General features: G+C 45.7%; 1 protein-coding gene across 2 annotated transcripts in view; it reads right to left on the reverse strand.

The window, feature by feature from the left end:
* Window positions 1–1,019: 1,019 nt before the first annotated feature.
* Window positions 1,020–14,959, reverse strand: part of nlgn4xa (neuroligin 4 X-linked a) — a 55,637-nt gene continuing 41,697 nt past the window's right edge. For both annotated transcript variants that reach the window (XM_029516475.1, XM_029516483.1), the window contains 3 exons: window positions 12,953–13,138; window positions 9,731–10,520; window positions 1,020–1,914 (listed from right to left, as the gene is read on the reverse strand). In XM_029516475.1, the coding sequence (XP_029372335.1) occupies window positions 1,020–1,914; window positions 9,731–10,520; window positions 12,953–13,138 (1,871 nt within the window). The remainder of the gene's footprint in view (window positions 1,915–9,730; window positions 10,521–12,952; window positions 13,139–14,959) is intronic.

Below are 14,959 nucleotides of genomic sequence, written 5' to 3' on the forward strand. Positions count from 1 at the left end.
GGAAGCATAACAGGATGACGGCAGGTGATGAGATCCAGTCAGTCTTCATTCCTAGACAGGACGCATCTGGCAGAGGTGGGTGGGGGGAACAAAAAAAAACAAATACAAGAGTAAAAGCTCTTCCTGGACATGCAATGTCTGGAGAGTGGACACAAAGCAACGCACAAGACAGTAGACCGTGTGATGACCCGCAAGACGCAACAATGTGCAACTTGATGGATGGGATTGTGTTCGCATTTTGGTCATTGTGTGTGTGTGTGTGTGTGTGTGTGTATGTGTATGTGTGTGTGCTGGGGGAGGAGGGAGGGTAACAAAATAACACTTGTTGTAATTGGGGGGTGCAGAAGACTGAAGAGTGTTTGAATATATTTACACGCATCTCAACAGAAAGCACAAACTGTTGGGGTGGAGAGGGGGGAAAAAAACTGAGCTCTTAATATTTTTTCCTTTTTTAAAATTTGAAATTTCCACACACAATTATATACCTTTTTTTTCTTTTTTTTTTTTGTGTCTAATTTTTTTATCTTTTCTTTTCTTACAAAGTTTTTCATAAATACATTTCAGGCTGGGGTGTGGAACTGTGTGCCCAAATTCAGTTGCATGAAGGGATCATGAAAGATGACATTAAGTTGTTTCCACTGTCTTCCTGTTGTGTACGTATGGCACAAAAAGCCTCCGCGAAGGTATCTTTGTCCCAGAGAAACTGTTGATTTTTGTGTAGTAGGAATAACAGTCATCCCCTCCCGGCAGCCTTTTCTTTTGGTAAAACTCCTTGAAAACCATCGGAAGAAGCTCAGCTCCAAATACTTAATTCTGTCATCACATTCACTTTCGAGTATGTTCGTTAGCTCATGATCGATTTTATGCTGTTTGAACATTTCAAGAAGGCATGGCAGCAAAATAGCATCTGCTAAGACTTTGGAGTCTGTGCTTCCCACGGGCAGTCGCTCATGTTTGCCTCGTGCTGTTTTTGTTTGCTGGTCCCCAGGGGGACCCGGTGGCGTGCTGCCCCAGCAGAGCTATACCCGTGTGGTGGAGTGGCCGTGGGGTAAGTTGGTACTGTTCTGGCTGCCACCGAAAGTGTTGAAGTTGTGCAGAGGCTGCATCCCAGCCAGCGAGTTGGGGATCATGGTGATGGTGCTGGGCGTCATCAGGGGTATGTCGTCGGGCGACCGGCGCAGGGTGAGGGTGTAGTCGGGCGGGCAGGTGAGGCGCAACGTGTCGTGGGTCTGCAGGGGCTCGCACTCGTGGTGGTGCTCGTGCTCCAGCTGCTGCTGCTTCATCTGCAGCGACATCAGCTCCTCGCTCTGGAGGTGGGCCACGTCGTTGGCGGCGGACGGTGCGTTGGCCGGCGCCGAGTTGCGCTGCGGGGTCGGCACGCGGCGGTTGGACTCGTGCCGCCGCTTGTCCTTCTTGTAGTAGAGCGCGGCAAAGGCGAGGATGTTCAGGAAGAGCAGGGAGGCGCCAACTGCAATGGTGACGCTCAGCTCCGTGGAATAGTCCCTCTTGGTCTCAATCACCACGGTGGACTCGTCTGTCAGGTCGCCACTCTTGCGCTGGTCGGTGGTTTGTTTGGTGTTGGCAGGGGGGACGCCCGGGTGGCGGGTGGTGGACGGCCAGTTGTTTTTTCCAGGGAACCGTTTGGTGTAAGGGTAAGGGGTGGTATCCTGCGGTGGTATCTTGGTGGTCGTAGACACATACTGAAAAAACTCATTGATGTTGTGAAGATGCGGTACTAATTCTAACCAGAAGGCGACCTTGGTAGCCCGGTAGTGGTCGCGGACGCGCGGTTTGAGCCCAATGTGGAGGTACAGCTGGTCTTTGGGGTTGTACTTGGTCCAGGCCACCTCCTCAAATCTATTGGGCTTCGTGTGGATGAACTTTGTATCCTGCGGAACTGGCTGGTTTGGATCCCTGAAAGAGGAAAACAGAGGAGAGGGGTGGGGTCATGTAAGAGTTGCAACCTTTCCATGCATTTGTATCATCCAGTCGAAAAAGAGGCCAGATGTTTAATATGTCACCTCTCTCCACACGTGAAAAGAGACAAATATGACATTCACCTTCACTGTCATTTAAAACATCATGAAATTATTAAAACCACATTGTAATGCCTTTTTATGTGACTCTGTAAATGAGCTTTTACCGTCAAAATGATTTTTAAAGCAGCGCAATACAAAAATCAACAACGTAATTGTCCATTAGACTCACTCAGCGCTAATTTGCAACATGTCCAGATGAGTCATTACTCGATAAAGTCCAAGCCTCTCTCTCTCTTCTCGTCCTCCGCTTTCCCTCACATCAAAGTCTAGTGTGTGTGTGTGTGTTTTTTATTATTATTTTTATGTGGGAGCTGACAAAATGTTCTCTGCCCTTTTATACACCACCAACACATTGCCAGTTTTGTTTTGTTTGTTTTTTTTTTGTGTGTGTGTGTGTGCTTGTGCACTTTGGTATGCAGCGCTCTCTCTCTTTGGCGATTTCAAGAAATTTGGATATGAAGGCGAGAAAGCAACCTTGGTGCCGACCGACTATTGAGTGTTTGTTTGCATTGTATGTCTGAATGCTCAATGGAGGGGACTCATCAATCAGTACAGGTTGTGGAATCGATGCTGTCGATGTGTGTTGCTGATGTTTTCATGACGTCGACTTGCGATGCACTCATTATATCCGTCAGCACAGAACAACATTCTCTTTTTAAAACAGACTAAAAATACATTAAAATGAGGTCCATTATTGATTCGGGTTTTATGTATCATCCGCATTAACGTCACCTGTACATCTCATACAAAAATAGGCAAAATAGAATGCCCTTAAAATGAAGAACACTTGTAAACAATGCCGGATTCTCGTTTGTACTTTGGGGAGTGTGTGCGCTTCCCCTTTCAGTGATCAATCGGTTGTAGCGATCAAAAATCTTGGCCTGCATTCATTCCTATGCAAACGCAATTTAAATAAATCGGTTCCAGTCATCACTTAGTAATTCACGGCAGCTCTAAGCCGCTTACATGGACACCAAAATAGAAAGCAAGACATTCTTTATTTTATTTTATATATTATTTTATTTAATTTTTTTTTTTTAAGAGAGGAAAGGAAATAGAAAGAAAGAGAGAAAGAAACAATAAGAGATAAAAAGAGAGGAAAAGGAAAGAGAAAAAGAAAAAAGGGGTTTTGTGTGGGAAGGCTGGATGTTTCTCCTGTTCCCTGTTTTGCAGTTTGACTGGTTATGGACTTTCTTCCTGCGTGCAGTCAGTGGGATTTAAACTGGCAGGCGGAAGCTCGGTCATTTCCTGCAGGTGAGGCGATGAATTTCCAGCTACTCGGTTGTTTCTTTTTTTGAAGCCGAAAAAGCCAATGAACCTCTTCCATCTGGAATTGTTGTGGTTGCTGTTGGTGTGATTCGTCTTCTCCTTCCTCTTCCGTGGTCCGTCTGGAAGCGGCTCAGAGCTGGCCTGTGGATTTTTAGGTGCTGGTCCAGGCCTCACATCTTCTGCTGGTGTCTGGTTGTCATCGACTTCCTGCTTGTTGGCCTCAGTCACTAGAACCACGTCCTGTTTTTTGACCGTGGTCACTTCAGCTACCTCCTGCTTGTTGGCCTCAGTCATTTTAACCACTTCCTGCTTGTTGGCCTCAGTTACTAAAACCACGTCCTGTTTTTTGTCCTTGGTAACTTCAGCCACTTCCTGCTTGTTGGCCTCAGTCATGTCAGCCACTTCCTGCTTGTTGGCTTTGGTCACTTCAGCCACTTCCTGTTTGTTGGCCTCGGTCACTTGAACCACTTCCTGTTTGTTGGCCTCTGTAACTTCAACCACTTCCGGCTTGTTGGCCTCAGTTACTAAAACCATGTCCTGTTTTTTGACCTCGGAAACTTCAGCCACTTCCTGCTTGTTGGCCTCGGTCACTTTAGCCACTTCCTGCTTGTTGGCCTCTGTAACTTCAACCACTTCCTGTTTGTTGGCCTCAGTCATTATAACCACTTCCAGCTTATTGGCTTTGGTCACTTCAGCCACTTCCTGTATGCTGGCCTTCATTTCCATCAGACTGGATGTGTGTTCTGGTTGGAGTTTGCCGTTTTTCTTTTGCAAATGCAGCAGCCTCTGAATATATCGGTTCTGCATTTCCAACGTGAAAATTAAGTCCACATTGTCTTTTTTAGTGGCGTCGTTCAGCTCTCTGGTCTTCTTCAGCAGAGACATAGCGTTTTTGTACATCTCGCTGATTTCTTTGTGGGACTCTGTCAGACTCTCCACCAACGTCATCAACCTCTGCTCTCTCTCTGTTGGTTTCTGAGTCTCTCCACAGTCGTCCTCTGGCTCTTGAGCATCCTTCTTTGAGGATTGTGAGGTGTTTGGAGATGATCTCCTCTGGGGTGGCTCTGCGTTTTTGAGCATCTCATCGTACCTGATGTAGTTGGAGAACATCAGTTTCACCCTGTGCAGCTCCTCCCTGAGTTTGGACTCATTCTCTCGGGCCCTCTGCGTTTCAGCCGCTCTCAGGGCCTGTTCGTTCTCCAGAACCCTTTTCAGAATATCAAATTCTCTCAGCCGGCCTTCTTCTGCTGCGTCGGTGTTATTTCGGCGTCCACGTGCGCTCTTCGTCTTCTTTGGCATGATGTTTGTTTGTGCGTGTGCTCTGATTTCTCAAATGCTGTAGTGCTACTGTGCATGTACTGTGATGGGACTGTGTGTGCCAGCTGGTATTTACAAGGAATGATGGAGGAGCCAGTGACATCACAGCGTCACTTCAAAGGCAACAGAGTCACTTCAAAGGCGATGGAATGTTATAGAGCAGAGTAGGATGATGACATCACCGACAGATACATTAAAAAAAAAAAAAAAAAATTAAAAAATGCCTTCTCACACACATTTCATTCCAAAGTCACAAACCCAAACTTCAGCAATATTTGAAGTACATTCTAGTTTTCAGCCTTTCACGCTGTGCGTACTGAGCTCCATATCTTTATCTTATTATTGCCATGATTAATATTTTATCAGAGTCAAATCTACTTAAATTGACGTGAGAGAACCAGTTTATATCCAGCTGGAGATCGGCAGCGCCACAAACACACATATTATAAAACTCTGAACTTGACCTTCCCCCAGAAGGTCAAGTTAATTTAATATGATAAACATTTTCTGTATAGTGCCAGATCACAACAGAGGTCATTTAAGGTTAAGTTCCCTATTGAACATGTCTATAGCGACCTTGTGCTTTTATTAAACACTTAGTCATGAAATAATGTGCAATATCAACGCTCTATTTTCATCCATAGGGCGCATGAGCAAACATATATAAAGCCAAACACTTACACTGCATAATTAGTTATCCAACGTTGGGATTGGGAGGGATTGCTCAACCATGAACAGAAACCAGAACACCTCCCCGCCCCCAAATCCTAGGGGAAACACACTGTTTGACTCATTTAACCGGCAGGGCATAACATTATGACCACCCGCCTCATACCCGGAGTTAAATGTTAGATAGATAAATTTACTTTATCGATTCCAAACTGGGAAATCCTCAATGTCGGCAGCGGATCTTCCAAGTCCCCGTGAGGCATCAGATCGTGATGATGATGAATTTCGAGATGACGGCATAATCCTGCTAAAAGAGTCTTTGTCTACCTTGAGACAAAGTGTTCACTTGCTGCCGGTTGCCATGGCTGCGAGCTAATCAACGCCCTTCCACGTCCCATCTATCTGCGGCCATAGCGCTGCCGCCGACTCTCTCTTTTGACCGTGCAGGAATTATCCAAAGAACTGAAGCGGTCCCTTTTGACTCCTGTTTGGAGAGATTAAGCAAATCAGTCCGATAATTATCTGAAGAACAACAGAAACATCTGTAGTCTCTGGCTGATTTGGTTCAAACCGGCCAAGTTGCTGTTCTGTCCGCTGTTTTGTATGAACGCGCAGAAGATTTCCTGAGAATCTCATGCGAGCCTGCCATAAATCAACCGGGGATGACCATTTTAATTAGTTTCTCACCCGAAGATGAGCTTTGTCATTGTGACACTATATTGATTTTTTTCTGCTTTTACACACACACACTCTGGTTATTACCGGAGTTTATTTTGATGTTCACCTTGAGCCGTCTTGTCTCGCTTCACGTTCTTCCGCTTCCCGCCCTCTTGTGTGATTATCTGACCCCCGTCTTGACGCCTTTCGCCCGTGTCTCACTGTCAATCTGAATATTTAATCCCGGGAGTTCCTCCTCCTCTCTGCCAGTTTGTCCCGATCTCGTCGTGATAGTGCACCGTTTTTAATTTTCTTTGTGTACGTTTGTCTTTGAGGGAGCGTTCTTGATTTTGGTTTTTGCACCTTCGGACTGAATTGAACTTTTTCAAACCACTCAGCGTTGCATGTGAACCCCTTTTGTTCAGTCGTTACACTAAGTACAAAAACACAATCCGATGGATTCGCAAAAATGGGCCTAGGCCATGACTGTTTTTGAATATACAGAACAAATGCTGATACCACTCCCACCACCCATTTATGAGTTTATTTTCTGCTGAAGTTGGGTTGCTGGGCGGCAACAAAGTTCGGGCGTCCCTCTAGCCAGCAATGCTTTCAAGCTCCTCCCGGGGAAAGAGCCCTTTCCTACCACAAAGGTCCAGACACTTTGCGAGGAGCTCTCTCAAAATGAAGTTCACACAGATTAAACTTCATTTCATTTCCAAAGGAGCTGCTCGAAGCTTTTCTTTCTCGCGAGGACCTCCATCCCCAGCGCAACTGCTGCCGCTTCCTGTATTAAATGGATTTCTTAATCGAAAAAGGTTGAAAAAAAAGAAAAGTAAAGAGCAAACTGGAAACGTGAGCGGAAATTTGATTTAGTCGGCATGCAACGAAAGATGCAGCAGTTCAGAAGCAGGAAGTGGGTGCCGTTGAACACGAAGAGCTGAGTCCCCTGGAAGGGTTAACAAATGCTCACGTTCATTGGTTGCAAACGGCCTGACCCTCCGAGCTGGAAGGGGGAGGTACGCTGGCGCCTGCACATCCTGGTGAAATGCTTCCATTCCACTGCCGTCGCGTTCGTTATTAAATCAGACCCCAGGGAAAGCACTGATGGGAAGATGTGCTTAAAAGGGAAAGTGCAAACGCATCGGTCCAACGTCCAACCCCGGCCGCCCTTCGGGTGCTTTTTTTCCCCCCGTAATGCGCTCCCTTCATTAAAAAGGACATTGACTCCGTAATCCGGCGGTCCGCCCTCCAACTGGTGGCCGCCTGGGAAATCATACACAAGGCTGTGCTAGCATGTGGACCGGTATCACTTAAGGCCTGTCATCTCAGTCCGAGCATATGCCAGGACAATATGCCACACAAACGCACACGCTTCAAACGCTCGAGGCCGCGACTGCAGAATCCGTGGCCCATTTGCATATGCTTCCATTAAGCCTCCAATCTGTCGATAATAACTGCGACTCCTGCCATAAGTAGTTATGTTAAATCTGCGCTCCTCTCTGTCTCTCCAACAGGTGTATGAAATCTGAAAAAAAAAATAAATAAAAAATAAAAGTGTGTCACAGGAGTGGTGGAGCAGATGCTCTCGTGTCTCGTGGATTATCTTCTCCGGGGAGGGTTAACTTGTCACCGTCTGACGACGGCGCCTCTCTAAATGCGCGCGAAAAAGCAGCTTGTGTCGACCGCAACGCAATCAGTTTAACCCAACCAATTATGCTGATGCTCATTATGTCAGTATAGAAATGTTCAGTTTTTACTTTTAATTTTTCTTTCTCTCTTTCTCCAGATCTTAAAGTTATAAATCTGTCCATTCGAGAATCTCGTCATGAGCCGCATTAACCCGAGCGCACAACAGCACCTTGAATTACCGCCAGTTTGCTGCATCGGAGAAGTTGCGCTTCACAGCCAACGCGGGCCCCCTCGCGGTAACCCTACTCACGTTAACATTAACCGTTACTACATTCTTTCGGCATACTTTCGATGTTAAAGGCTAAATGTCATACACAAAACTATTAAACTGAACCGTTCTTTCACTGTAGGTAGTCAACAGGTAGTTGTCCCTTTAAGGTCTAATTCTAAAAACAATAAGTGAGTGATACATAAATATGAGTGAGCTAAAATGATTTTGTCTAATTCACGATGATTTAAAGTGTATTTACAAGCGACATTCTGTCTTTTTTTTTTTTTTTTTTAAAACTGGGCAGTTTTTGCCACCAACTCCGGACTTGCTCAGCGTCGAGAGACTTTCATTTCTTTTTTCCCTTTCATCCATAAATTTTTCCCTCGCTTTTCCCTCGCCGGACAGTAATCTCTTCAGAGCTCCCCTGAAGTTCTTCAATGCGTCTCACTTCCTGTTTGACATAAATAACCCCCCCCCCCTCCTCCTCCTGTAAGCTCTTCTTCTCCAACTGGACGTTTGTCATATGCAAAAGACAAGATATCAATATGGGAAGAATATCCATAATAATTTATGATTGATTTTTAGACACCCATGTGCATTCATTCTGCTGGGGAAGTGGTATTTAAAAAGCATTAAATTTGACAGATATCCCATCTGGTGCATAAATCTCAGCCTGCTACTGCAAGTGGAAGGAGCCCGCTGTGCCGCTGTGTGATGCAGATTCGACTTGAGCACTTTCCAAGAGCAAAACCTGGATACTTTATCCCACCATGGCCGATTGACACCTCCTTCAGCCGGCCTCTTTTCTGCCCGCCGGCCTGGGGATCTAAGATGGCCCCGGCCCAGCTGTGCTATCACCGTCCATGGATGCCGTTCGCTTGTAGACTACTTTTGTATTCTGCTGTTTGTATGAAGGCTCACATCAGTTTCAAATCAACATCTAAAATAGATTTTTTTTTTTTTTGCTCCCGTTTTCTCAGTCCATATGTAATCGCCCCTCAACGCACTCAGCCAGACTGTCCGATTCTTTTTGTGCTGGCATCAGTAAGAGTTTCAAAAGCAACGCTGTGTCGGGATTCACGGCAGGAGACTTCTTGAAAAAGTGGCCACGCTCCCCGGAGATGAATTCGCCTTTAGATGTCGTTTTATTTAAAGCGGCTTTTCTCAAAGTATCTATAAGGCAGCAGAGCCAAAACAGAGAGTGTGGGAGGCTGATCGAGACTTTATTTATTCAACTTAAAGGGAATTTTCAGTATGAGTGGGCAGCAAACAGATACCTAATCTCAAGGTGTGTGAACCCCCCCCCCAAAAAAAACAAAACAAAAAAGAAAACAAAACCCACGATCCAAATATACACAGCAAGCAAATCCTCTCATCAAGTCCTGCACCGCTACAGCTGCAGGATTTGATTTGTTTTATTAACCTCCATTTGATCTCTTCGACTCGTGCTTTGATCATCAAATTGTATATGACAGCAGAACTTTCTGTCTACGTGACGGAAGGCCTTCCTCCAACTCTTTCCAGCGAGGTGACAAGTGTGCGCGCGAGGTTGCTTGCTGGGTCGTTACCTCAAGCGCTGTCAATGCTGAGCTGCTCCGTCACTGTGTGCGGTTGCCTTGGTAACCAAGGTTAGTGCTGAAAGCGAGTGTGGGAAGAGGAGAATGCTTGTGAGAGAGAGAGTGAGGTGTCTTGAAGTCTCTGAGATGCAGCAGGAAGTGTCATCTGGACAAATGTCAAGAGTCCTTTTTTGAAATAGTTGCTGTGCAGAGTATTTGGTCTTTGTGGACAGTGTGAAGTTGTAATGAGTGAAAGGTTATATTCCTCTAGTATAGCATGAAAAAAAAGAAAAGAAAGGGAATGAGAAAGCACCGCTTACCCAGTTTTTGCGAAGTTTGTCCAGTAGGTCATGACCACGGCGCTCAGCATCACATCGTTCTTGGAGAAGTTGCAGTTGAAAAGATCCGTGGGCCCGATCATGGGGATCCCGAACACATACGGCACCTCGTCGCCGTGGGCCGAGTCCGCCCAGCTGGGCTTCATGTCGCTCTGACAGTGGTGGTAGAATGCGTAGAAGTAGGTCGGTGAGCCGTACTGTGCGTGGAGGTCGGCCGTGGCCACCGCCGGCGCCACCCACTGGTGGTCGGTGAACAGGGCCACGAGGGTCTTGCGCCGCGTCTCGGGGTTCTCCTTGTCCGCCCAGTCCGTGTACATAAATTTGATGGTCTCGCGCAGGGTGTCCTTGCCCTCCGGATAGCCATAGAGATGGTCCACAAAGTCCGACACAGCAAAGTCAAAATCGTTGGCGGACACCCCGTCCTCGCTGTCCACGATGCCATCTACAAACTTGAACCCCTCCCCTTGATTGACCCCCAGCATGATGTCGTAGTTGAGGAACTCCCCCTGCTCCATTAGGATCTGGGGGTCATCCGGGATCACATCCCCATCGATCACAGGCCCGAACGCGATGTGGTACTTGGCGGGAGTGATGTACTGCTCGATCAGCTCCTTGTAGTTCTTGTTCTGCAGGCACTCCACCAGGTCGATGGTGTCCAACATGTTACAGCCCACTTTCTCAGCCAGGACTCGCGTGTACTTAGCAGGCTGGTAGTTGACCGCCCAGCTGGACAGCGCCGTGCCGCTCTGGATGATGGCTTTCTGGAAGAGATCTGAGAGTGGAGCTTGCATTAGTGAAAGACATGCACACACAGGGCTGGCAGCAACTCGTTCACGCTTTCTGTTGGACAAGGGGCAAATGAGTAAGCAGCGAATGACTGGTTTGGTTGAAAGCATCAAAATGGCCGTTCCTTTTGTGTGCTTGCATGGAAACGGAAGACTGAGCTCTAACGAGGAAACAAAGACATGGTGTGCCATTAGTAGTGGGGACTTTTTTTCTGTTTTTGAACTGCGTCGTCATTGATGCTATTTCATCCGCAACGGCTGAATAGCTAATTACAAGCTAATCTCTAGCCAGCAGTAAACCTTTTGTTACATCTCAGGCCTTTGTGTTCTGTCTTTTTTTTTCTTCTTCTTCTTTTTTTCAGCGTGACAATCTGCCTCGGCCAAATCCTAACTTCGCTGCCTTTGTGACTTAACAGCTCTGAATTAAACAAATTAGACGTCAGCAAGCAAACCTCCGTTTATCTGTCATTTCTGTCATGAATTAGTCAATGGCAATCTGCAAACCCGAACATTTGAATCAGATTTCCTTTCTCAATGACCTCGTGACAAAAAGCAATAGCTGAAATAAGCACTCTCACACTTTTTCATGTGCAGATACTTTTAAAATATCTACAGACATTTTAGGATGGTTATTTCATGTGATCCTGAAACTCGAATATATCCAGAGAATGTTTGTGATTAATAATATATGATCTGATGATAATAGGTGACATATATGGCGTCATCAAACTTGATATAAAACAACTGCATCTTTCAGTCTTGCTATGGATCCACTGTGTTTTGGGATCCGAAACTTGAACTTGATCGGCATCTATTAGAATTATTATTGGCAATTAATTTATTCTGATTAATCTACAAACGCGCTTTGGCTAACCCCTTTTCTATACCGACGTGGGAATAAAAGGATGATTCAGTGTCCCTTATAAACTGGAGCATAAAAGTTTGCCGCTCATATAGCAAAAACACCTGAGGCGGTTTCCACATCCTGAATCGGTACGAGCTGCCAATCAGCAAGTAGGCCACGGTATGCTAAGAACGCCGGCGGTACGTGCGTTTCCTTTTGTTTTCCGGAGTTCTATTTTTACGCACAGCGGCGATGACTCAACCGGGCCAACTTGAGAAGTATGTTTTGAGCAACAATGAAGACCCCCCCCCCCATACACACACACACACACGGGCCCCTGGAGAATCGGTCCGACCTGGAGTCGGCCTTCAGCTTCAAAAACATAGCGACCTTGGTATGTGACTGACTGATCAGACCGATGGCGCAACCATCTTCATCACAGAACTCCGAGTGACAGGAACTGAAATGCTAAAGGGAGCTTCACCTCGGTCATTCGTGCGATGTACTTCTGCAGTAATGCTTGAATGTTAGTCGAGATTTGCCGAAATGTAAAGTCAACCATTTTCTATTTCTCCCCCTCCCCCCCGCAAGTAAGAGATGAGAAAGAATGGAGCTGACCTAAAAACCGCAGCACAGGACCAAAGGGGAAATAGGAAGTCAATCTCTCTGTTTCCAACCAACAGTCTTCAACCAGCCCGATAAAAAGGTTGATATTTTTTTTTTTTTTTTGTGGGGAAAGTGCATTTTTCACAAAGGCTTTATTTGCTCCACACAGAGGGCGAAATGGCCAGGGACCCATGGCCACATTCAGTCCTTCATATCCTTCTTTTTATTTATTTATTTATTTTATACACGGGTCAAACTATTCTCCTGAATATAAGTCGCACAAAAGCATTCGCCTTTGAAAGCCCAGCAGATCCGCGATGGGGGACAGAAAACTTTAGGAGATTTGCTCTTTTGTCCCCCCCCCCTCTTTCCCCTTGAGTTGTCCATTAATAATTACGTAAAAACACAGTATGATAAACAAGCGCGCTTGGAAGTCATTCCTCCTGAATGGACGTCATCTCCGTGACGATTTAGAGTTTTTCATCTTGTGCTGAATCGATTTAAAAAAAAAAAAAAAAAAAAAAAAAAAGGGGAAGCTACACTGGGCAAAGTATCCTTATGGGAATAAACAACCCATGAAAAAAAAAAAAAAAAAAGAACAATTCTGCAATCTTGGCTAACCCTGAGGCGCTACAGCATTAACGCTGTCCCATGATAATAAAGACAGGAATGAAATATGAAGTTTTTCTTCACTTTTAAGTTAGTTTAGTTGTTATTTAAGCGTTTGCAAATCTAAAAGACGTAATGTACGACATAAGTATATATATATATATATATACATACCGAGAATAGAAGTATAATTTCATTCATTAGTGCAGGTTTGTGTTAAAATGACATTTTTCTCACTCATTATGAACAAATCTAGAAGGCTGTGGTGGCAGACTTCACTGCATCTTACTGGAATTTCCCTTTTTGACCTCCGTTTAGGCAGCTTTTTGTTCATCCTATTAAAGTTGGGAGCATGCGTACCTTCTGAGTAATGCGAGAGGGTGAGCAGGCTGACGCACGACGCTCCGGCGCCCGAGCCAAAAATGGTCACTCTCTTCGGGTCCCCTTTGAAGGCCTGGATGTTTTCTTTGATCCACCTGAGAGCCTGGATTTGATCCAGCAGACCGTAGTTGCCCTTAGCCGCCTGGTCTCCTGTGCTTAGAAACCCTGGATAGATGAAAACAAACAAAAGAGGAAAGAAAGAAAGAAAGGAAAAAAAAAAAAGATTTCAGCATTTACATATTGTAGAATCAGAATTGAAAACAGCTTCTTCTCTTTTTTCTTTTTTCCTTTTTTTTTTTTTTTTTTTTTTTGTTTTAAACCTGTGAAGAGCAGCATCATAAAATGGTGAAATGAAGAATTATTGGCACCTGCTATTTGCAGATTGTATTCTCATCCCAGTCATTTTTCAGATTTTATTTTTATTTATTTATTTATTTTTTGTTCGAAGATTTTGTTCCGTCTTCAAACCGAAGTAGGTGCGAAAAAAGAAAATCCTCTCCTTTTGAAACTCCGGCCGATTCGGTTAATTACTCAGATCATCAGCTCATTTGTAAGGCGTTCGATGTCGAGTCCCTCCAGCGGACACTCATGCTCAAGTGTGTGAGGGGCTTTTTAATTCTATTTTACCCTCGGCTCCAGAAATGGTCGGCCAATAGAGATCCCTTCCCAGACGACAGCCCGATCAACCGGTCCTGGCAGCGTCCAAAACTTGCTGACAAATTAACAAATGTGCCTAAAACCCCATTAAGTAGCTTTCTAAATGCCGCCACCGGGGGAACCGATGGCTCCTCCTTTTGCCAGGGCCCGGGAGCTCGGCAGCCAACCTTGGCAGCGAGCTGACCAAGACCGAGGCGGTGTAAATGACAAATGGGATGAGGACCACTCGGCAAGAAAGGGCGGGGGGGTTGGTATCCTGTGGCTGCTTGATAGAGAGCAGATCCGGTTTGTCATGGTGAGGTGGAAGTGGATGATGGAGAGGCGACGGACAGGCAGCGGCTGTTGGGTGGGGGGAGATTACAAGGCCTCTGGCAGCCTCACGCAGCCTGTAGGATGACCACAGGACCCTGGCATTGCTCCGCTCTCTTCACTTCACCTTAGGCCCCTTCTTTCTCTCCTCTATTCACCCCTCTCCTCTAAGATGCCCCCAGGATGTGCGAAGGTTAAGTCACAGTTACACTTCAAAGCAGCATCTCCTGAAAATACAGCTGAGATCCGTTTAGATGAAATACTCGTGCGAGGCCCAAGAGACCTAAAATAGAGCTGACGCAAAAAGATATGCCACCTCCACGTTAGCATGCGGCAGGTGAGATTTTCCGCTGGCGTCTGCACCTCCTCTTCATCTAATCCAAAACCGGCAAATTTCTCTGGTCTCTGCATCCAGTCCAGTCTCAAAGAAGCCCTTAATATCCACAGATTTCTCCAATCTTTGGCGTTTTCGGACTATCTTTTTTTTTTTATTTGCACATCGCTTGGTTTCCAAACGTGTGAGCGAAATCAAAAGGACTTATTTTGATCAGTCGCTAGCAAATGTTCAATAGTTTTTGGTTAAAGTTTAAAAAGAAAGTCAACTCCCCACTTTGAAGTGAGAAGCCAAGTCGCTTCTTTTTAGGCTTGTTTCCCTCGCGAGATCTGGCCAATCCCCAATCTTGCGGGTGTCATCGTAAACGGACGGTGGCACTCGGCGCACGGTCACGCCCGGCTATCGCGCCGGAACGCCATCTGATAGACGCTGCTTAGTAAATAAAGCGGCCTCTGTCAGACTGTTTTTTGTTTTTTTGTTTTTTTTTTTTGCCGAAGGAAGATGTAAAACATGACAGATCTTTGATGAATGGGAAGTCATTTAAACTGGTTGTCCTTTTATATTTATACCCTGAGAAATGTGAGAAGGTGGAGGGGCGTGGGGGCGGGAAAGCGGGAGGTGGGAAGGAGGGGGGCAGCAGTTGCAAAGCAGAGTGACTCACGCTGGTTGTTCTGGCGGCCATTCAT

Source organism: Echeneis naucrates, chromosome 2 (genome assembly GCF_900963305.1).
Source record: "Echeneis naucrates chromosome 2, fEcheNa1.1, whole genome shotgun sequence".
In the NCBI taxonomy this organism is placed as follows: domain Eukaryota; kingdom Metazoa; phylum Chordata; class Actinopteri; order Carangiformes; family Echeneidae; genus Echeneis; species Echeneis naucrates.